A 24,527-nucleotide genomic window follows, 5' to 3' on the forward strand; every position below is an offset into this window, starting at 1 on the left:
CCAAGTGTTTCACCTTGGGGCGCTTCGATCTTGTTTGTGAGAAAGAAGGATGGTTCCCTTAGGATATGTATAGATTACTGTCAGTTGAACAAGGTTACCATCAATAATAAGTATCCTCTTTCGAGAATTGATGATCTTTTTTATCAGCTTCAGGGTGCTTCTTGTTTTTTGAAAATAGACCTCAGATCTGGATACATTAGTTGAAATTAAGGGAATGTGATATTCCCAAGACAACATTCAGGACCCGTTATGGTCATTATGAGTTTCTAGGCATGTCGTTCGGTTTAACTAATGCACCAGCAATGTTCATGGACCTTATGAATAGAGTCTTCAAACCTTATTTATATATGTTTGTTATCGTATTCACTGATGACATACTAATCTATTCTAGGAATGAAGAAGATCATGCTAGCCACCTCAGAATAGTTCTTCAGACTTTGAAAGATAAAGAGTTATATGCTAAGTTCTCTAAGTATGAATTTTGGCTTGAGACTGTGGCATTCTAAGGTCACATTGTGTCTGGAGAGAAAATTAAAGTTGATACTCAGAAAATTGAGGCAGTACAGAATTGGCCTAGACCCACATCTCCAACTGATATTAGGAGTTTCTTGGGATTAGCTGGCTATTATAGAAGGTTCGTAGAGGGGTTCTCATCTATTTCATCCCCTTTGACCAAGTTGAATCAGAAAACAGTGAAATTTCAATGGTCTGAAGCTTGTGAGAAAAACTTTCAGGAATTGAAAAAGAGGTTGACTACTGCCCCAGTTTTGACCTTACCGAAAGGTACTCAAGGGTTTGTTTTCTATTGTGATGCATCTAGAGTTGGTTTGGGCTGTGTATTAATGCAGAATGGTAAAGTTATAGCTTATGCCTCTAGACAGTTGAAAGTTCATGAGAAAAACTAACCAACCCATGACTTAGAGTTGATTGTTGTAGTATTCGCTTTGAAGATATGGCGTCATTACATCATTATTTGTATGGTGTTCATGTTGATGTATTCACTGATTACAAGAGTCTTCAATATGTGTTCACTTAGAAAGAGCTTAATCTTAGACAAAGGAGGTGGTTAGAATTACTCAAGGATTACAACATGAGTATTCTTTACCACCCAGGTAAGGCTAATGTTGTTGCTGATGCTTAAGCAGGTTGTCTATGGGTAGTACCGCCCATGTTGAGGAAGAAAAGAGAGAGTTAGCAAAAGATGTGCATAGACTTGCATGTTTGGGAGTCAGACTCATGGATTCCACAGAAGGAGGAATAGTGGTGATGAATTGGGCTGAATCATCATTAGTGTTAGAAGTAAAAGGCAAGCAAGACCAAGGCCTTATTTTGCTTGAATTGAAGGCAAATGTTCATAAACAAAAAGTATTAGTTTTTGAACAAGGGGGAGATGGCGTCCTGAGATATCAAGGTAGATTATGTGTACCTATGGTGGATGGACTCCAAGAGAGGATCATGGAGGAAGCTCATAGCTCTAGATATTCCATTCATCTGGGTTCCACAAAGATGTATCGCGATTTGAGAGAAGTGTATTGGTAGAATGGCCTGAATAAGGGCATTGCAGAGTTTGTTGCTAAGTGTCCAAATTACCAACATGTTAAAGTAGAGCACCAAAGGCCCGGTGGTTTGGCTCAGAATATAGAACTTCCAGAATAGAAGTGGGAGATGATTAATATGGATTTCATCACAGGCTTGCCAAAGTCTCACAGATAACATGATTCTATTTGGGTGATTGTCGACAGAATGACAAAATCAGCCCACTTTTTGCCGGTAAAGACTACCCATTCAGCAGAGGATTATGCCAGGTTATATATTTAGGAGGTGGTAAGACTTCATAGGGTTCCAGTCTCCATTATTTCAGATATAGGTGCACAATTTACTGCACAATTTTGGAAATCTTTTCAGAAAAGTTTGGGTTCGAAGGTGAACTTTAGTACTATCGTTCATCCTCAGACAGATGGGCAAGCAGAACGCACTATTCAGACATTAGAAGATATGTTGAGGGCCTGAGTGATCGATTTCAAAGGTAATTGGGATGAACACCTACCCCTTATTGAATTCGCTTATAACAATAGTTACCATTCTAGCATCCAAATGGCTCCATATGAAGTTCTTTATGGGAGAAGATGCAGATCTCCTATTTGATGGTTTGAAGTTGGTGAAGCAGGGTTGATAGGACCAGATTTAGTCTATCAAGCTATGGAGAAGGTTAAAGTGATTCAAGAGAGGTTGAAAATGGCACAGAGTCATCAGAAATCCTACACTGATGTTAAGAGAAGGGCGTTAGAGTTTGAAGTAGATGATTGGGTATATCTAAAGGTTTCACCTATGAAGGGTGTTATGAGGTTTGGTAAGAAGGGGAAACTTAGTCCCCGGTATATTGGGCCTTATCGAATATCCAAAAGGATGGGCAATGTAGCTTATGAGTTGGAGCTACCACAAGAGCTAGCAGCAGTTCATCCGGTGTTTCACATCTCCATGTTGAAGAAGTGCATGGGTGATCCTTCATTGATTATACCAACTGAAAATATTGAGATCAAAGATAGTTTATCTTATAAGGAGATTCCGGTCCAGATTCTAGATCGCCAAGTTCGCAAGTTAAGGACAAAAGAGGTTGCATCAGTCAAAGTCCTTTGGAGGAACCAATTTGTTGAAGAAGAAACTTGGGAAGCTGAAGAGGATATGAAGAAGAGATATCCACATCTCTTTGGATCCGGAGAAAATGCAGACCAAGGTACTAATTCTCTTCGTAGTACTCTTTAAATTATGAGTGCGCATGTTGTTTGTTTGCATTTGCTTGTTGGGTGTTTGAACTTGATATTACCACCCATAACCCAGTTGGAGTAATCTCATTCGAGGATGAATGTTCCCAAGGGGGATATATTGTAACATCTCGCAATTTGAAATAGCTAGGAAGATGCTAAGAACTTGAAATAATTGTTTTTGGAAATAGTGACAAATCTGGAAATTTGTTTAAGTTAGGAAAAGTGAGTTTTTGGTCAACTACAAACAGCCATAACTCCTAGATGAGGATGATTTATATGTACTTCTAGATATGGTTGGAGAGCTCCTGGAATTATCTTTCCAACGCCGCCAAGTTTGCGCAATTCCGAGTTCTTATGAGTGAGATACGCCCTTTGGAAGTTGGGTTGTTCAAATAAGGAAATGTCCAATCCGGATTTTTAAGGTGTATTCTAGTCTTTTCCTTGTCCTATTATTTTGATCCGTTTTTAGGAGTTTAATATGGGTCAAATCAAATTTTAGTCAGTTTTAGAAATTGGAAATTTACACTAGGGCTTGGAGAAAGGAGAAAAGAGGAGAAAGAAGAAGAAATGGGAAGATTCATCAAGATCGATCCATTTATTTGTGGTTTTCGCCAAGGATTTATTCTTACCAAGTATATGAGGCTTTCATAACATTGGGATCGTTCTCCCACGTGCCAAACATATTTATTTCAGCATGGATTCCTCCTAAAAGAGTTCGAAAGTGGAAGTTCTTGATATCTATTCTTGATTTTGATGTTGTTCTTGAATTTGGTTGATATGGGGAAGTTTCTGAGATCGTTACGCCGTATTATAGAGTCGTTTTGTGTTAGGTTCTTAGGTACACTTGTTGGGTACATGAATCTAAAGTGAATTTGAGAAAAAGAATCGGATTAAAATGATTTAGGATTAGAAACGAGAAAAAAAATTCGTCATACTCACCTGGGGAGGGCCAGGCGCGTCTTTCCCCCATACCGCCAGGAAGGCCTGGGCGGCGTGCCTGCAGTGCACCAGAAATGAGCCCTAGAAAGTTGAAGGCTGGCGCGACGTGCCCGGGATGTGCCCAAAACGTCGTTTTTCACTAGTTTTTCGTCGTTTAGCCTATTTAAGTTATTCTAAAGTGTATTAACACTTTCCATTGATTCTAACTACTCTAAATGACTTCTAAACATCTAGAAATCACAGCTAAGTTTTTGAGCACTAATCTCTAATCACCAAATAAGTATATTTTTAAAACATAAGAACTAGTATATTTTGAGAGTAGTATTGAGCACCGAGTTGGGGGCGAGCATGAGTTCAGATAACTCACATCTCCATAAAACCATATAGCCACCATGGGTAGAACAAGGTCATACTTTTTAGATGTACCCTTTTCACATAGACTAGTGGATCCACTTAGTAGTTCAGGTCTTATACCTTTGGTCGGGTATAGGACGCGCTGGCAGCGTGCGGAAGATCGATGTATCATCACTATAGCTCTTATGTGATGGTTGTCGGTTAGGGAAACTCCCACATAAGTTATTGTATTTTACATACATCAGTTTATTTGTATTTCTACATACATCTCATAGTTCATATTGTATCTTTGCATACATACAGAGTTATTATTGTATTTATAAATACACAAAGTTGAAAACCATGTTTTAACCAGTTTTTTTTATATTGCACATGTCTTTAAACTGCTTTATATTGAAATGAATTCAGTTAAGTAATCATGAGTTGAGAAGAGCCAATGTAAGTGTTTCTTTCAAAATCTCTTTCAAGCCTATGTTGTTTTAGCATTCCAACTCGCATACTCGTACATTCAATGTACTGGTGCTAGTTGGCCTGCATCGTATTATGATGTAGACACAGGTAACTAGGATCGGCATTCCGGCGCATCGTTGATCCAGTGAGCAGTTCAGAGTCTATTGGTGAGCCTCCTTGCATTCCGGAGGATCCATTTCATTGTTTTCTACTTTAGTTCATTAGGATGTTGTGGGGCTTGTCCCAACATCCATCTCAGTTGTTTTTAGAGGCTTCATAGACAGTCAGATGTTAGTCCTTTAGTCTTTTCACTATCATTTCTTATTGCTAAGACTTGGGTTGCCACTTTTGGCCAAGTTGAATGTTTAACCTTTAAACATTCTTAGTTATTTTATTATTCAGTTCAGTTAAGTTCATTGATCATTATAGATATGAATATTGTCTTCTGCTTAGTTAAGTAAGTCAGACCAAGGGTTCGCTTGAGGTTAGCAATAATGGTCTTCGAGTGCCAGCCACGTCCGGGGTGTAGGCTCGGGGTGTGATAATTTCCCCTTTATTTTTGTTGTTTTAACTATACTTGTGACAAAGCCCATTTTGATATTTGACACATTTGTCACTTTTTAGATTTCTAATGATTTTATTCGTAAATATCTTTAGCTATGACTAATTAGAACTTAATTTTATTTTTCTATTAATTCTCAAAACCACTACCTTGGGACACGACCCCAACCCTTGGTTGGGTTACTATTTTATCGACGATCGTAGACATTCATACCATAGGTTAGTGTCGTTGGTCACGATAAGCATCACTTAGCTTATAAAAGCAATATCTCATGTTCTATTAGGCACTTCAAAATTAAGAAATTTATATTTTAGAATAGCTATCAAGGTTCATATGTTAAACTATTTAACTCTCGAAAAATGAAATGTGTCACATAAATATTGTGATAGAGAGAGTAATTGCTTAATAATTCACTTTTCTTCTTTCCTCTCCTTGTTTGAAAAGGAAAAACAAATAAAAACAATCAACCAATTAAAGTTAAGGCAAGACTTTGTACTTACTCAATAATTTGTTTTTGAAATTCAGGATATCTTGTCAAAAGAAACTCAACTAGCTTTTCCCTTGTTATTTCAATAGCTGAGCAAATAAACCTCCCTTTTGCATTAGGATTTTCAAAAAGGAAAATGTGAGCATTTGTCACATCATCTACATGTACAAAAGGTACAATTGGAGGGTAACTCATACTAAAATTTTGATGACCTGCACAAATTTTTCCAATTACAATTAAGTAGAACATATATATGTTGAGAAAATGAAAATCTATGATATTTTAAGACGTACCAAGAATCATTTCCATGGATGAACGAACAGAGCCAGGAATTTGAGGAGTAATAAAGGTACCATGTATCCAAGTTGGGATTACAGTCACAAGATCGATACCATTTTTTTCAGCAAATTCTAGAGCTGCTTTTTCTGTCAATGTCTTACTAATCGCGTAAGAACTTGCAAAAGGCTTCAATGTTCTCATAACATCTACATCTGTCCACGAGCATTCATCGATTATGATGTTGGAACTTCCAGTACCCACAACCGTAGATGCACTAGAAGTGTATACAACGCGTTTAACTGTTTTTGAATCGAGACATGCCTGTAAAATACCTATTGCCCCATTAATTGTTCTTTGTGTTATTGTTTCTTCAGGTTCTTTGTTTTCAAAATCAATTGGATGTGCAACATGAAATACACCAATACAGCCTTCAATTGCTGCATTGAAACTTTGTGGTTTGTGTAGATCAGCATTAAAAATATTCAATCTTTCTTGTGCACCTGGGAGATTTGTGAGGTAGCTTACATCCTTCTTGCGATCTACAATCAATAAAAGTTGGCTAAAATTTTGTTCTTCACTTACTTTCAAGAGAGTGTGCACACTCTTTCTGCCACGTTTAAGTTTAGATATGTCGCTAAAATTTTAATAATAATTTAAGGTTACTTATGCATTTATCATTTTTATATTTTCAAGTTCTTTCATTAGATGGTGGAGCCGTGGAGACATACCAACAGAAAACATTTCTCCTAATATTTTATTGCGTTGGTTTTCTTATTATTATTATTTTTTTTGTTGTTTTTGCTCTGACTTTATATTAGATAAGCTTGTTGAATTATAAAGATGAACTTTTATTAATAAAATATTATTTAAGACAGTGTTACACTTTTCAAGCTTTCAAAAAAATTCTACTATTTTCCTAATCGTACAATAATTTACCTATTTAAAAAATTACACTCAAAGTATACTGAAAGTAAAAAATACTAGTGATTTCAAAATATATTTAAGAAATTACAATTAATCATAAAGAAACCAAATGATCACACCAATGAGAAAATCCATGAGGCCATCGTCCCACCAAAAAAAAAAAAAAGGAAGAAAAGAATTCACTATTGGTGTAATAAATACAATCTTGAAAACTATAATAAGAAAAATGACTATAATTAATGATAAGTTAAATTAAAAACTAGGTGTAAAATTATCAATTGATTCATAAAGTGAACAAATATTATTGAACATCTTCTATAGTGAACAACTATTGATATGCGAATAAAGTATTTATCTTTTACCCCGCTCCAACTTACCTTACACCCCACCCCACCACACCTTTCCCTTTCTTCACGGCACTGTCTCTTTTGAAATCCCCATTTGTTCTTCTATCAATTTTTCATGTTTTTCTGAAGTTTTCCAAAATTAGTGTGATGGTTTTTATTTTTTATTTTGTTCATTTCATATTTTATAAGATTTTTCATCAAAAAAAATAATCATGTTTTATAAGATTTTTCTTCAAAAAAATTTCATAATGGAAGGTGGAATAGGTGATAGAGATAAAAATAATAGGAACAATATGTTAAGTAAGTAAAAGTGTCAAAATAACACATTAGAACTCTATTCAAAGTGTTTTAAATAATCAAAACCTACTTAAGGTGTGTCCAGATAAAAGTTAATATCAACTTTAAGAAATTACTAATAAGTTCCGCCTTGACATCATGCCATCACAAAATAGAAATGGCAGAACGTCTAGAAGTTATTCCATTAAAGAATTAAAAAATTGCATACACATAGAAAACAAGTAAAGAAATGCAAACTTAAGTGCCAATAATTAAAAGGATCAAAGTCATCATGTCAATCGACGTGATAAGCCTACGAAAGATTTCAAGTAGGATTGTAGGAATAACAAATTACCTGGATGAGATCTAATAGTTGTGTTAACATAATAACCAAGTTGAAGAAGTCTCATAACCATCCATGATCCAAGATAACCACTTCCTCCTGTTACACATACCTTTCCTTTCTTCTTCATCACTTCTTCCATATCCCCTCTATTCATCTCTTCTTTCTTTTCCTCTCTCTCTCTCTCTCTCTATGTAGTGGTTATAGGTTGTATCAAAGTGGTTAGAAAACAAGGACAAGTTATTGTCATTTACCTATTGGCCATTACCTTCACCTTTTAAAATTGGCCACACATCCCACTAGCATGATTGATATATGTCAAAGGCATTAGATGTAAATATGTCTTTTATATTTTTAATAAAATTGAGCAAGTAAACACACATGTTTTATGTGACATAATATACGTAGGATGTCGTGGAGGACATAAATTGCCACGTGAATAGGGTCGGACCCACCCTTGGGTAAGGGGTGTCAAGCGACACCCCTTCGTTGGAAAATTACATTGTAAATAGAGGTCAAATTTTGGTTTAATAAATATTTATACAAGTATATATTGACACCTCTTGACACAAATTAAAAGTTTAGTATAGTAGTTAAGTTGTTGTGAAAATTTCTTGAGGTTGTGTGTTCTAGCCCTATAGTCTCATAATTATATTTTTTACGACAACCACTAACACCTCTTAATGATAATCATGGATCCACTACTAGCCACGTAACACGCCAAATAGGACATGTGTATATCTACTTGTTCACCTTTATATAAATTTAAATATCTATCACAACTGGAAAAGCAAAATGGATATTTTCATTTCTTTAAATAATTGCTAAATATAAAAAGAAACTTTTTTTTAAAAAATAAATTAAAAAAGTATAAATAAAATTAATTTAAAAGGCCCAGCAATGATTGATGGAACCTTAGGTATTTCAAAATGCATTTAAATAATACTATACGTTTGGGACTATGTTTAAATAATTTTTTGAAATGCCTACTTTATTGTAGATTTCATCGATCAATAAAGTATTAAAATGCGTTTGGGGCCATGTTCTCAATATATGGTTGTCTAAGACCCAAAATTTATAGGAGTTGGGGACCGTATTTAGTTACAAATAATTGTATTTAAATGTTATTGACCTTGAATTTTAATACTTTATTGATGTTCCTTGCCTGAATCATAATGTTTTGAGCTTAAGGGGGTATTTTTATATGCAGTAGGTATTTTGGAGTGAAATGAAGCAAACAGCATGTGATCTAGGATTAAATTGACAAAAAAAAAAAAAAAAAACTGCTTGCAAATGGGATGCTTTATTAATTTAATAAGGTTCGTTCGAAGACATACAAATAAGAACGATGTATGATAAACAATTTCACAAGCATCTTTATTGAGAGTAGTAGTAAAAAATAGAGGGAGATGCTTCAAAAACATAAGATTTGTTAAATTTCAAGATCATGTCTTCGAAACTTCCATCTATAGTCTCCCAGTATATTCGCAACTATATTAAACTTCCTAGGAATATGGTGCAGATTCGGCTATCCCACTGCTAGGATTATAGACATGGACTTATTAAATATAGGAGTATTTGTGATTTGCACCCCTAATGTATGTGTTCTTTAATTTTATGATTTACACCTAATCCTATCATTTTTAATGATTTGCACCATAATTCCGTTAGTTCTTAGCAAAATCATAAAAAGTCTCCGTTAGTTGAATTATTTTCAAAGAATAAAATAGAAAAAATATTAAGTTATTATGTTTGTTAGAATTTTAAAAAATATTAATAATAATATAATTAAATTGATTTTTACCAATAACATAATTGGATCCGTGTGCAAGACGGTGTGTGTTTGTTGGCTATTCAGAATTTCAAAAAGGATACCGGTGTTACGACCTACAAAATAAGAAACAATATGTTACTCTAAATACATCTTTCCGTGAGTCAGAACCATATTATAAAGGTGGAGTGACACCCTCATCTCTTAGGGGGAGAATGACATAGGAGAGACTAGGATGAATAGAGCTTTAATTTAGGGGGAGTAACTGAGTTCTTGGAATTAGAAGCTTACGAGGAAAGATTAAATGCACATAGGAATATCTTGGAACAAGACATTGTCACACATGAAGACAATGAAGGAATCGGGGAAGAAGGAAATAAAAGTAAGGAAGTCGCAAATAAAGACAATGAAGGAATTATTTCAGAAAGTACAACAATCACTCCATTAACCAATGAGTCCTCTCAGAATGTTCTACTTGATCATATACCTCAGGAAACTCTTAATTACTCTTCAAATGAACTTTAAACTATGTCTAATGATTCTCATCCTCCTACTTCCCGTTATCCAATCAGAAAAACTAAAGGTTTACTGAGAATACAATATGAATCTGATCTTAATGCCAATTCAAAATATCATATTAGCAAATATACCTCCACCAAAAGATTATCAACCTCATATGCTCTAACTGTTAATCAATTATCCAAAGTGTCTATTCCTAGTGGCGTGAAGGAATTATTAGCAGAATCACAATGGAGGAAAGCGATGAATGAAGAAATGGAGGCCTCGCAGAGAAATTGAACTTGGAAATTGGTTCTCTTAACCGAAGGAAAGAGGATTGTCAGGTGTAAATGGGTGTATATTGTAAAGCTTAAAGTAGATGGAAGTATTGCTAGGTATAAGGCGAGGCTGGTAGCAAAAGGATACACACAGAAATATGGAGTGGACTATCAGGAAACATTTGCACCAGTGGCTAAATTTAATACTATTCATATCCTTATATCAGCTGCGGCAAATAGAGATTGGTCATTGCGACAATTTAATGTAAAAAATGCATTCTTAAATGGTAACTTGGAGGAAAAGGTTCACATGGATCTCCCACTAGGAATATGTAGGAGCACACTTACAGAAATAAGGTATGGAGATTAAAGAAGTGTCACGCCGAGCCCATACCCCGGGCGTGACCGGCACTCGAGAACTATTGCTGGCCCCAAGCGAACCCTTGGCCTGGCTAGACTCTCAGCGGAAGACTTTAAGCATTAATAAAAGAAATCAAATGAAACTTTACTCATCTGTCTCAAAATAACTTAGAATGTTTTAGAAACGAACATTCAACTAGCTAAAGTGGCAACCCAAGTCTTAACATAAACAACTGAAAATGGAAATACTAATGAACTACACCTACCCGTCTATGAGCCTCTAAAACTATGAGGGATGTTAGGACAAGACCCCCAATCATCCTAACAACTGAAATACTAAAACAATATAAAAGGGATCCTCCGAAAAGCAAAGAGGCTCACCAACTGACTCTGAATGCTCAAATGGATCAATGAAGCGCTGGATGCTGATCCTGGTTACCTGTATCTGCAACATAAAATGATGCAGAACAAATGGAGTCAGTATATTGAATGTACGAGCATGCGAGGGAAAAACTAAACATGACATAAGCTTGAACTGAAATTCTGAAAGGAACAATTACCTCAACTTTACTCGACTCATGGATACTCAACTCAATGCAGAATTAAACAAAAATAAAGATGCAGTTTATATAAAGCATTTAAACAGTTGATAACATCTCAAAGTATTGGAAAATACCATAATATATCAGTTTTATATAAGATTACAAAAATAAATTCTATTTGGGAGATTCTCTAATAGACAACCATCATTATGAGTTATGTAATGATACAACGTCTCACCCACGCTGCCATAACTGTCCTATAACTTGTCGGGATATAGAACGTCTCCACTAAGTAGATCCACTAAGCTATGCTTAAAAGCATTAAGGAATCATCTAAAATGTATGATCCTTTCTATCCACATTGGCTACATGATTTATGAAGACTTGAATTATTATGAACTCGTCCCCATATCGGTGCTCAATATTACTCCCAAAATATACTCAGCTCATACGTTTAAAACATAACTCTTTCTCTGTGGTTTGAGATTATTACTCAAAAACTAGCTCCAAAAGCTCTCTTGAAAATCGGTGTTCCCTCTCTTGTTTAAATGTGAAAACATTTACTCTTTGGGAATACTTAGTTCCCATATAATCTTTTAAAGAAAATGAACTTAGCTCTTACTCTTACTCATTTCAATGCTTAAGTCTTAAAACAAGTTTAAAATATTTGTAAAAAGACTTTTGAAATGACTCTAAGAACTCTCTAAACTTGACTCTTAACTTTCCTTGAATTTGAATTTATGGATTCAAGGTTATGATTCATATTTACGGATGATTTCAAGATGTTTAGAAGTCATCTAGAGTAGTTAGAATCGATAGGAAGTGTTAGTAAACTTTAGAAGGATTCAGACGGGCTAAACGATGGAAAACGGGTGGGGGCAGGTGACCCACGCTAGCCACAAAAGTTCAGAGGCTCTGTTTTGGCACACTGCTGGCGCGCCGCCCCAGACCCTCTGACGCATCTGGGGTGCGCCGCACCAGACCTCCCCCATGCAACTCCAACGAATTTTTCAACTTATTTTCTGATCTCAATTTGACTAAATTCGATTCTTTTTCTCAATTTCTGTTTGGATTCGGTTACCCAATACATGTACCCAAGAATCTAACTCAAAACAACTCTTAAAATCGATAACACTATCTCAAGAAACTCATCAATTCCATCTAAATTCAAGAACAAACGCAAATTCAAGAACACTAATAAAGAAAGTCAAACCTTGAACTTTTTAGGAAAAAAATTATGCTTAAATTAACATTATTGGTGCATGGGTGAACGAACCCAATGCTATGTGAACTCACATACCTCTTAGGGATTAACTCTTCGCGAAATCCGCAAGCGAAATCTCAAGAACGCGTGAAACCTTGGCTTTTCTCCTATTTTCTCTTCTCTCAAAGCCCTAGCGTTAATTTGGAATGCGTAAACTGAGCCAAATCAGTTTAGACCCCAAATAAATTACTAAAAACGAAATAACTTAATAGGGTAATGAAAAGACTAAAATACCCCTCTTAAATCCAGGTAACTTTCCTTAACTGGACAGCCCGACTTCAAATGGACACATCTCTTTCATACGAGCTCAAAAATTAACAAACTTGGTGGCGTTGGAAAGATAATTCAAAGATCTTTCATTTGATAATTTATGGCACACCTAAATCATCCTGTACAAAATGTTATAGTGTTTGAAGTTGAACCAAAACTCATACTTAGCATAACTTGCCAAAATTTCCAAATTTAAATCTTTCCAAAAAAATAGTTTCTTTCTAATTCTAGTTCTTTCAAATAGCGAGGTGTTACAAGAAGGCATTATATGGGTTAAAAGAGTCACCACAGGCATGGTTTGGACGTTTCATGTCTGCAATGACATCAATGGTTTATAAACAGAGTAACTCTAATCACATTATGTTTATCAGACAAAACGAAGGGAAGGTAACATAGTTGATTGTATATGTTTATGACATGGACAGGAAATGATTCCAATGAAATGGATCAACTTCAGAAATTTTTGGCAATAAAATTTGAAATGAAAGACCTAGGACAATTGTGATATTTCCTAGGCATTGAAATATCAAGGTCAAGACAGGGAATTTCCCTTTTTCAGAGAAAATATGTATAGACTTGTTAATGGAGACACAAATGATAGCATGCAAGCCAATTTATACACCTATAGAGACAAACCACAAACTTGGAAACTATTCGGGAGAGAAAATAAAAGATATAGGCAGATATCAACGTCTAGTAGGGAAGTTAATCTATCTGACTCACGCAAGGCCAAACATTGTATATGTTGTAAGTGTTGTGAGTCAGTTCATGCAGAACCCAACAGAAGATCATATGGAAGTTGTCTATAGAATTATGTTATACTTGAAGAGAGCTTCAGGAAAAAAGACTATTATTCTTGAAGAATGAAAGAACCGTCATCGAAGGCTACAAAGATGCAGATTGGAGAGGAGATCTCTTTACTAGGAAATCAACCTCAAGTTATCTCATTTTTGTTGACGACAATCTTGTCATGTGGAGAAGTAAGAAGCAAAAGGTTGTCGCGAGGTCTAGTGCAGAAGCAAAATTTCGAGGGATGGTCAATGGCTTGTGTGAACTATTATGGATTAAATATGTTCTGAAGGATCTTGAAATTGAATGTACAAGAACTATGAGCTTATTCTGTGATAACATAACCGCAATTCAAATAGCACAAAACTCTATTCAACATGATCGAACTAAGCATGTTGAAATTGATAGACACTTCATTAAGGACAAGCTAGATCAAAAGATTATACATTTTCCATTTGTCAAGTCTGAAAGTCAATTGGAAGATGTACTCACCAAGGCTGTATCAGTGAAGGTCTTCCACGAGATGATTGGCAAATTAGGCATGATAGACATATATGCACCGCCTTGAAGGGGACTGTTGAAATTAGGACTATTATGTAAATTTATATTTCTTGGAGTAGGGGTCAATTATTTGTCCTAATTCTAGTCTAATTATACTTGTCATTAAAGTATTAGTTGTATCTATATATATCTCTATTATGAGATGAATAAACAACGTGAAAGGAAAAATATTCTCTAAACCTAAAAGCCTACAAAAACATATGATGAAATCAATCATATTAACTGATATAATAATTTATAGGAGATATTTGTTGTAACGATCTGTTTCCGTAGTTATAGAAAAGTCACCGAGGGAAAATTTAGGGTCGGAAAACTTTTTTGTAGTATTTGGATTTCCCCAACCTTGTCCAGATTTGGTCAAAATTGAAGTCTTTGAGGTGTAGGGAAATCTGGTAACAATCGGGGGAGGTAATTGTGTTTTTGATTTCATAAGGGGATAAATAACTCGTTAAGGAATTCGTACGACATTACGAAATTGAATTCGGGCGAGTAGAACTCCTAAAATCGATCTTAGCGTAAAGGGTATTTTCTGAGCATCATTGGTTAGAGGTGTGTTGTGAAATGAGAATCTTGGAATTCTTGAAACAACTCTTTATCTCGCGTAACCCACTTTGGCGCTGGGTTTTGTTGCTCTGGCGAGGCCGCTACAGCGGGGTAACGGCCGCTATGGCAGGCTAGACCCGAATTAAAGTCGTTAATAAACCCCTTAAAGACCTCATTATGCACTTTTCAACTTTTAGATCTAAGGAACGAACCCCAGGTGACTCCTACTTATTTCCCACCATTCTTGAGGCTAAAGGTAAGCTTTTCACTCCTCGAATCCATTTTTTGATCCGTCGAGCGTAATAGAATTGGTGAATATTGATGGGGGAGGGTTTTGTTATAGAGTCTATGGTGGAAACAACCCTAAATTGGATAATTGGGATAATGGGTATGATCTAGGGTTCATCGAATTGTTAGTAATTCATGTTATTAGTGATTGTTTATTGATTTCCATGTTATATTGATTATTTGTAGACCAAGAACAACCGGAGCGAATTCGGAAAGGGAATGATCAAGTTTCTTAGGGTTTCAAACTTATTTTGAGGTAGGTGATAGTTATGATTTTATGATTGTGTCATGTATGTTTGTTGTTGCTTCATTATGATACTTGTATATGTATGAATGTTGCAATGTCGATCACACTTGTTCTAAATGAGATAGATGAATGATGATTGCCATGAAATTATGACTTATATGTATGATCTTGATGATATACTTTTGATTGTCATTGTGGTGTGTTGAATGGATTGGTTGCCATGTTCTGGCATAACTAACTTGGATCGGTTGCCACGTTCTACATAACTATGGGATCAGTTGCCACGTTCCGGCATAATTATGGGATCGGATACCACGTTCTGGTATGCTAACTGTTTGGGCTTGGGTTCCATGAGAGGACCACTGATTTGATATAAAATGTGAAGTTGCATGGTTGTTCGTAAATGTTGATAATATTGTATATGTCGAAATATATATGCATGTGATTATAATGTTTTCTTGACCTGCTTATGTCTCACTTAGTGGGATAGCCGCGTGATCTTACAAGTACATTGTGGTTGTGTACTTATACTGCACTTGCTCTTATTTTTGTTGAGTACAGGGCATCTTCAAGCGGCTACTGACAGACCTCGCTTAGGAGATCAATGATCATTCGAATTCAAGGGTGAGCCAATTCTTCTGGGCTACAATGGGATTCTCTTTCGTCTATGTCCTCCATTTCTGGACTTAGCCATTTGTTTTAGTTAGTTCATTAGTATGGGGTTGTATCCCTTCTTGTTTAGACTTGGATCATTGTTAGATGTTTTGGTACATTGACTTTCAGGTTCTAGGTTAATTCTTCCGCATTGTTAGTTGTTAGATAGTTTATTAAAGTTTATGGGAACTTTAGTTTTTAGCTATTATTGCTGCTTTCATATACTTAAATGCCTTAGTTTTGGTTTAGTTGCTTGGTTTGAGTTGTAGTAGTGGTTCTCCCACCGGAGAGTTAGTGTGGGTACCAATCACGACGGTCGGGGTCGTGACAAAGTTGGTATTATAGCCTAGGTTCATTGATCTCGATGTACTAGAACGAGTCTAGTAGAGTCTCACAGAACGGTGCGGGGACGCCTTTACTTTTCTTCAAGAGGCTATATGACTTTAGGAAATCTTTGTGTTTTCTCTTGTCTCCTTTCGTGCTATGACTTAATTTCAATTGGTATCTGGCGATTCAAATTGATATCTAACCTCCTTCACTCTTCTGTCCGCAGATGGTTAATTGTAGATTCAACGGCGTCAGGCCTGTAGCTCCTACCAATGCTTCGATTGAGAAATCTATAGTGAGAGGTTGTGGTCGATGCAAAGGTATAGGAAGAGCTAGGGGTAGAGGTCTTGGAAGAGTAGCGCCTGTTGGAAATGGAGCTCCGATTGAGAATGCTCATGTGAATGAGAACCCTCATGTACATCATGAAGAGATTGAAGAGCAAAACGTTGTTGTTGAATATGTTGAGGATATGGGACAAGAAGAAGATGTGCAGGCTGGGAATAGAGGTGTTCTTTCTTTGGATCCAGTGTTAGCTCAACAAATCATGTCGTTATTAAAGGAATTGGTTGGTCCTGGAGTGCTTCCTTCTGCTCAAGCAATTCAAGCTCCTACTAATCCTCCTGTTGCTAGCACTATTCCCAAGGTGGGTGGAACTGGAGGTAATGATGTCTTCTGGAACTGGAGGTAATGATGCTTTCTTTCCTCCTTTGTTGGGTTCTGTTATGACTGGTAATAAGAATGAAATGTTGACAAAGTTTCTGAAGCTAAAGCCTCCTGTGTTTCTTGGTTCTGAGAATGAGGATGCTTGTGAGTTCATTCTGGATTGCTATGAGAGGCTTCATAAACTGGGTATTGTTCATCAACATGGGGTTGAGTTTGTGTCTTTCTAACTTCAAGGTGAGGCTAAGCAGTGGTGGAGAGCTTATATGGAATGCAGATCTTCTACTTTACCTCCACTTATGTGGACCCAACTTCATGCTCTATTCTTAGAGAAATATGTGCCTAGGACTTTGAGGGATCGCAAAAATGATGAGTTCATGGATTTGGAGCAAGGTGGTATGGTTGTGGCTGCTTATGAGGCCAAGTTCCATGCTTTGTCTAGATATACTACTCGATTGGTGACTATTCAGGAAGAGAGAATCCAGTTATTTATTAGGGGATTAAATTCTGAGTTGCAAGTATCATCTGTTCATATGACTTCTGCAACAGACTATGTTAAGAAAGTGGAGGGGGTGAGGTGAGATGGTCAACCTAAGGCATGGGCAAAAAGGGCCAAGAACTCGGGTAACTTTCAATGTTCTTATTCCAAGGGGTCCGAAAGGCCAACGCTTGCAGCCAAGCCAATTCAATCCGATATGCCCGCCTCTACAGGTAGTTACTCGAAAACTCCATCTCATAATTTTTAGGATAGCCGGGGAGTCGCGCCTTCGACGGGCGGCAGACCATCTTCTGATCGTACTTGTTACAACTGTGGAGAACCTGGGCATATGAGGAGAGATTGTCCCCACCCACGTGTGTTAGATTCTGCGCAGCAGCAGTCTAGAGCAGTGGTACCCATGGGGAGTGGTAATAATGGTAGAAGACGTCCACAAAGTGGGCGAGGAGGTAATCAACGAGGCCGTTGAGGTAGAGAAAATGCTAATGCAGACAGAGGTAATGTGCAACAAAGTAGGGAAGTGGTTCGTCAAGATGATAGGGCTCAGTGTTATGCCTTTCCGAGCAAGAATGAGGCATAAGTGTTTAATGCGGTGATCAAAGGTACTATTCTTATCGGTGATCGGATGACTAATGTGTTATTTGATCCGGGTTCTACTTATTCTTATGTATCTGTGTGATTTGCCTCAGAGTTTGATATGATTTGTGATATACTTGATGCCCCTATCCATGTTTACACCCCAGTTGGAGAGTTAGTCATAGTTACCCATGTTTATCATGCTTGTCCTATTTTGTTTATGGGTTTTCTGACTTAGGTTGATTTGGTGATTTTGGATATGACTGACTTTGACATGAATGACTTAGTTGTCCCCCTATTATGCCGTACTTAATTTTAATACTAAGTTAGAAACTCTAGAAATTCTGGGAAGGGAAAAATTAGAGTGGGAAGGGGTGTACAAGACAAAACGAACTAAGATCATATCCTCCATTCGGGCTAAGAAATTGATAGGGCAAGGTTGTTTGGCTTATTTGGCTCATATTAGGGATATTGAGATTGAGGCTTCATCCATTGAGTCAATTCCCATGGTGTCGGAATTTATAGAAGTGTTTCCTAATGATTTGCCTGGTATGCCTCCGGATAGAGATATAGACTTCTGCATTGATTTAGAACCTGGTACTCGACCCATTCCTATCCCTCCATATCTCATGGCTCCGGCAAAATTAAGAGTGCTTAAGGCTCAAATCCAAGAGCTTCTTAATAAGGGATTTATTCATCCTAGTGCTTCCCCATGGGGTGCTCCAGTTTTGTTTGTTAAGAAAAATGATGGTAGTATGAGAATGTGTATAGATTATCGGTAATTGAATAAGGTCACTATTCGAAATAAGTATCCCTTACCTCGAATAGATGATCTTTTCGACCAATTGCAAGGTGCATTAGTTTTCTCTAAGATTGATCTAAGGTCTGGCTATGATCAATTGAAAATTAGGTCTGAGGATGTGCCCAAGACGAAGTTTAGAACTCGCTATGGGCACTATGAGTTTTTGGTTATGTCTTTTGGTTTGACCAATGCGCCTACAACTTTTATGAGTTTAACGAATGGAGTGTTCAAGCCATTTCTTGATTCTTTCGTCATAGTATTTATTGATGATGTTTTGGTCTATTCGAAATGTGAGGAAGAGCATGTCAACCATCTTCGTAGTGTATTAGGTGTTCTTGGGAAGCAAAAGCTATATTCTAAATTTTCTAAGTGTGAATTTTGGTTGAAATCGGTTGCATTTTTACGGAATGTAGTTTCAAAAGAAGGGGTAATGGTAGATCCCTAAAAGATTGAGACGGTTAAGAATTGGGTTAGACCTAGCACTGTGACGGAAGTTAGGAGTTTTGTTTGGCTCACGAGCTATTATCGTCGATTTGTGAAGAGCTTTGCTTCTATCGCTACACATTTGACTAATTTGACCAAAAAGGAGATACCATTTGAATAGACTGAAAAATGTGAGGAGAGCTTCCAAAAGTTCAAGACTCTCTTGACCACTGCCCATTCTAGCATTACCGGTTGAAGGTAAGGATCTTATTGTTTATTGTGATGCTTAACATTCTGGTTTGGGTGTTGTGTTGATGCAGGATAAAAATGTTATAGCTTATGCCTCACGTTAATTGAAGGTGCATGAGAGGAATTATCCAACACATGATTTAGAGTTGGCAGCGATAGTGTTTGCTCTTAATATCTGGCAGCATTACCTATATGGTGTTAAGTGAGAAGTGTTTACCAATCATCGTAGTTTGCATCATGTGTTCACTCAAAAGGATCTAAATTTGAGGCAACGAAGGTGGATAGAGTTACTTAAAGATTATGATGTGACCATTCAATACAATCCGGGCAAGGCTAATATGGTGGCAGACGCTTTGAGTCGAAAAGCGGTGAGTATGGGTAGTTTTGATTGCTTGAATGTGTCCAAGCGATCTTTGGCTAAAGAAATTCAAACCTTAGAGTCTAAGTTCATGCAATTATGTATCTCAGAAAGAGGTGGGGTGTTAGCTAGTATTGAAGTGAGGGCCACATTCATTGAGGAGATCAAGGCCAAACAATTTGCGGATGAGAATTTGGAGGATCTTAGGAAGAAGACTGTGAATGTTAACGCACAAGAGACCACTCTTGATGTGGATGGTGTGCTAAGTTTTAAAGGGAAAATATGTGTTCCTAGAGTAGATGACTTGATTGAGAAATTGTTGGTAGAGTCTCATGGTTCACGATATTCTATTTATCCGGGTGTGACCAAGATGTATTGAGATTTGAAGTGAATTTATTGGTGGCCGGGCATGAAAAAAGATATAGCCGAGTTTGTGGCGAAGTGTCAAAATTGTCAACAAGTGAAGTATGAACATCAAAGGCTTGCAGGTTTACTTCAAAAAATGCCAATTCCGGAATGGAAATGGGAAAGGATAGCCATGGATTTTGTGGTTGGGCTTCCCAAGACTTTGGGGAACTTTGATTCTATTTGGGTAGTGGTTGATAGATTAAAATCCAGAGCAATTGGCTAAAGTTTATGTGAAAGAGATAGTGAGGTTGCATGGGGTGCCCCTCTCTATCATCTCAGACCGTAGTACCCAATTCACATCCAAGTTTTGGAGGAAATTGCATGATAAATTGGGCACATAACTCACTTTTAGTACAACCTTCTATCCACAGACAGACGGGCAGCCGGAGAGGACTATTCAAGTATTAGAAGACATGTTGAGGGCATGTGTGATTGATTTTGGAGGACATTGGGATAAAGTCTTACCTTTGTGTGAATTCTCCTATAATAATAGTTATCACTCCAGCATTGACATGACACCATTCGAGGCACTCTATGGGAGGGGATATAGATCACCCATAAGATGGTTTGAGGCTAGAGATGTGAAACCATTGGGGGTTGATTTAGTGAAGGATGCTCAAGATAAGGTTAGAAGTATTCAAACTAAGCTTCTAGTAGCCCAAAGTAGACAAAAGAAGTATGAGGATCATAAGGCAAGAGACATGGCATTTCAATCAGGTGAAAATGTTCTTCTTAAGGTATCACCCATGAAATGGGTAATGAGATTTGGTAAGAAGGGTAATCTAAGTTCTAGATACATTGGTCCATTTGAAATTCTTGAATGTGTGGGACCGATAGCGTATAGATTGACTTTACCTCCTAATTTATCAAGTGTTCATCCGGTATTTCATGTGTCCATGTTGAAGAGGTATCATGGTGATGAGGATTATATCATTAAGTAGGATTCAATTGTGCTAGACAAGGACCTCCAATATGAGGAAGAATAGATTGCAATTCTTGATCGTGATGTGCACAAGTTGAGGACCAAGGAAAATAATTCCATGAAAGTTCAATGGAAACATTGTCCAGTTGAGGAAGCTACTTGGGAAACATAGAGAGACATGCGAGAAAAGTGTCCCCAATTGTTCGTCGATTCAAGTACTACTTCATTCCTTGCTTAGCCTATTTTCCTAAGTTTTGTCACTCGGGGACGAGTGATAGGTAAATTGGTATCTATCGTAACAACCTGTTTCCATCGTTATAGAAAAGCCAACAAGGGAAAATTTGGGCCGGAAAAACTTTTTTGTAGTATTTGGATTTTCCCAACGTTGTCCAGATTTGGATGAAATCGAAGTCTTTGAGGTGTAGGGAAATCTGGTAAAAATCGAGGGAAGTATTTATGTTTTTGATTTCATGAGGGGATAGATAACTCATTAAGGAATCCGTACGCCTTAACGGAATTGAATTCAGGTGAGTAGAACTATCGGAATCGATCTTAGCGTAAAAGGTATTGTTTGAGCGTCGTTGGTTAGAGGTGTGTTGTGAAATGAGAATCTTGGAATTCTTGAAATAACTCTCTGTCTCGCGTAACCCACTTTGGCGCTGGGGTTTGTCGCTCTGGTGGGGCCGCTACAACGGGGTGACGGTCGCTGTGGCGGGCTAGACGCAAATTAAAGTCGTTAATAAACCCCTAAACAACCTCATTATGCACTTTTAGACTTTTAGAGCTAAGGAACGAACCTTAGGCGACTCCTACTTGTTTTTCACCATTCTTGAGGCTAAAGGTAAGTTTTTCACTCCCCGAATCCATTTTTTGATCCATAGAACATAATATAATAGGTGAATATTGATGGGGGAGGGTTTTGTTATAGATTCTATGGTGGAAACAACCCTAAATTGGATAATTAGGATCGTGGGTATGATCTAGGGTTCATAGAATTGTTAGTAATTCGGGTAATTAGTGATTGTTTATTGATTCCCGTGCTATATTGATTGTTTGTAGATAAAGAACAAGTGGAACAAATTCGGAAAGGGAAGGATTAAGTTTCTCATGGTTTCAAGCTTGTTTCAAGGTAGGAGATAGTTGTGATTCTATGATTGTGTGATGTATGTTTTGTTCTTGCTTCATTCTGATACTTGTATATGTATGAATATTGCAATGTTGATCACATTTGTTGTAAATTATATAGATGAATGATGATTGCACTACTAGAAATTTGACTTACTGCAACGCTTATGTAGCAACGGTTACACAATCGTAGCAATAGATTGCCTATTACAACAGTTATAACTATTGCAATATATCATTGGATTTAATAGAACAATTCTTAAAATGAACCGTGACATCATCCCTATAACTGTCCCTATAGAGTTTCTATGGCTACAGATTTTAGAATCGTTGCAATAGATGACTCTATGGCAACGATTATTTTAGGAGAAATATTGTGGTTCTGATTTTTGTCCCTAAATATATATTTCCCTCCACTAATTTTGCAAAGCGCCAATTTTTTTTATGTCATTAAAAAAATCTAAAAGAAAAAAGGCCTTTCCCATAAAACCCTTTTTCAACCAAATTAAAGCACGCTTTTTCCCAAATGTTGTTCTGTTCTACAAAATCTCAGCGAAATTCTTGGTGAAGAAAACAACAGCGAAGTTCTTGGTGAAGAAATCTCTTTGGTAAAGCTCGTTGGTCTTTCAACAGAAAATTTCTTGGGCATTGATATCTTTTACTTCAGTTGAAGCTCCACTGGTCTTTCGACAACAAATTCTTGGATGTAAAGGTGAGTAAATTTTATGTTTTCTCTCCTAGTTAATGATTTCTAAGTCCCCATTGAATGAGTTTTGAAAGATCGTAAAGAATAATATATGGGTTTGTCTTAAATCTATGTTATTTGTTCTAATCTAGGTCTGCCATATAATCTAGGGTTATAGTTTGTATTTCGTGTTTGGTGGAGATTTGAGAACTCTCAAGCAAAAGTCTTTGAGAGAGTGAATTTTAGTTTTATGAGAGAAATTTCGATTTGTAGTTGACTTTTTCCCTAAAAAAAACGCACATGACATATTTCAAGTAAAAAAAAGTCTAAGATACTTGTCATCTTTTTCTATTCAATAAACTGAATATGCTGGACTGATCAGATTTGAAAATTTCAGGAAGAATTTTCATGCTAGAGTCTAAGAGAGTTTCACTGAATTTACTTCTTGTATGCGTTTGAGTTTATTCCCTCTACCTTTTGATGCTAATATCCACTTCAAGGGTAGCTACGTAGATGAAGATTCTGATTACACTATTTATTTATGATTCTGTTGCAATTTTTGATTGTGAGAGTAGCATGCATAGGATAGGTGAAACTCTTCTAATTAATAGTNATTTCAGGAAGAATTTTCATGCTAGAGTCTAAGAGAGTTTCACTGAATTTACTTCTTGTATGCGTTTGAGTTTATTCCCTCTACCTTTTGATGCTAATATCCACTTCAAGGGTAGCTACGTAGATGAAGATTCTGATTACACTATTTATTTATGATTCTGTTGCAATTTTTGATTGTGAGAGTAGCATGCATAGGATAGGTGAAACTCTTCTAATTAATAGTGTGTATGTATTGATGCAATCGTCATTTCTTTGAAATCCCATTGAGGTCATTAAGTAGTAGACTTTCAAAAGTTAGATTTCAAACTAGTTTTACATTTATTTTCTTCTAAGCTCTTGATAATATGATGTTGCTACTGCTGCTACTTAAGGGTACATTTTGTTTTCAGCTCTTTGTTTCGTAAAACTGATATGATTATTAAATAGAGTTAAATATTTGGTTTCAAATTTTACAGATAAAAAATGTTATTGGTAAGACTTGGTGGATAGTACAACTTCTGTAACTTCTGTAGTCCTATTTTTACACAGATTTGAATAGTCATGAGTCAACAAGAACCTTCAAAAAGAAACAAAAAACCAAAAAATAAGACATTCGCTAAACCAGGATCGTTATCATTCTTGGCAAATAAGAAACGGCGGTTATTGACAACAAATGAAATTGTTCAAGCTATATAGTGCGAGAAAGGACATTTGCTTAAATTACTTGAAGTGCAACAACCAATAGCACCACAATCTGAAGCAAATAGACAATCTGTAGAGGTGCAGCCTGTCGAGGAGCAGCCTTTCGAGGAGCTACCTTCCGTGGATCAAGTGCAAATAAATTATGTCACTCCTCAAACAGATGATCAACCTGAAGAACAAGGTAACATATAAGCTTAGAAACTTATTAAATGTATCCGTGATTTCTAATTATATTTCTTGTATTTTCTTATAGCTGAAGACGTTTCCACTCAAAATAAAAGAAGTAGAACTCAAATGCTTAATGTACAAGCCCGAAAAGAGCGTAAATTGATCCTACTGAATAGCGAAAATCAGCGTGTTGGTCCTACTGATGATGTTGTCATAGAATTAAGCAGCTTCCTAGGAATATTGG

The 24,527-nt window shown here is 36.5% G+C and overlaps 1 protein-coding gene across 2 annotated transcripts in view; it reads right to left on the reverse strand.

The window, feature by feature from the left end:
- LOC125864461 (vestitone reductase-like) overlaps positions 1-24,527 on the reverse strand; it is a 71,664-nt gene that overhangs the window by 14,391 nt on the left and 32,746 nt on the right. The window contains exons 2-4 of one of the 2 annotated variants that reach the window (XM_049544475.1): positions 7,739-7,838; positions 5,851-6,375; positions 5,571-5,769 (exon numbers count right to left, since the gene is read on the reverse strand). In XM_049544475.1, the coding sequence (XP_049400432.1) occupies positions 5,571-5,769; positions 5,851-6,375; positions 7,739-7,838 (824 nt within the window). Of the gene's footprint in view, positions 1-5,570; positions 5,770-5,850; positions 6,376-7,738; positions 7,974-24,527 lie in introns of those variants that run through there. The other variant, XM_049544474.1, reaches the window with a different exon arrangement.

Source organism: Solanum stenotomum, chromosome 5 (genome assembly GCF_019186545.1).
Source record: "Solanum stenotomum isolate F172 chromosome 5, ASM1918654v1, whole genome shotgun sequence".
In the NCBI taxonomy this organism is placed as follows: domain Eukaryota; kingdom Viridiplantae; phylum Streptophyta; class Magnoliopsida; order Solanales; family Solanaceae; genus Solanum; species Solanum stenotomum.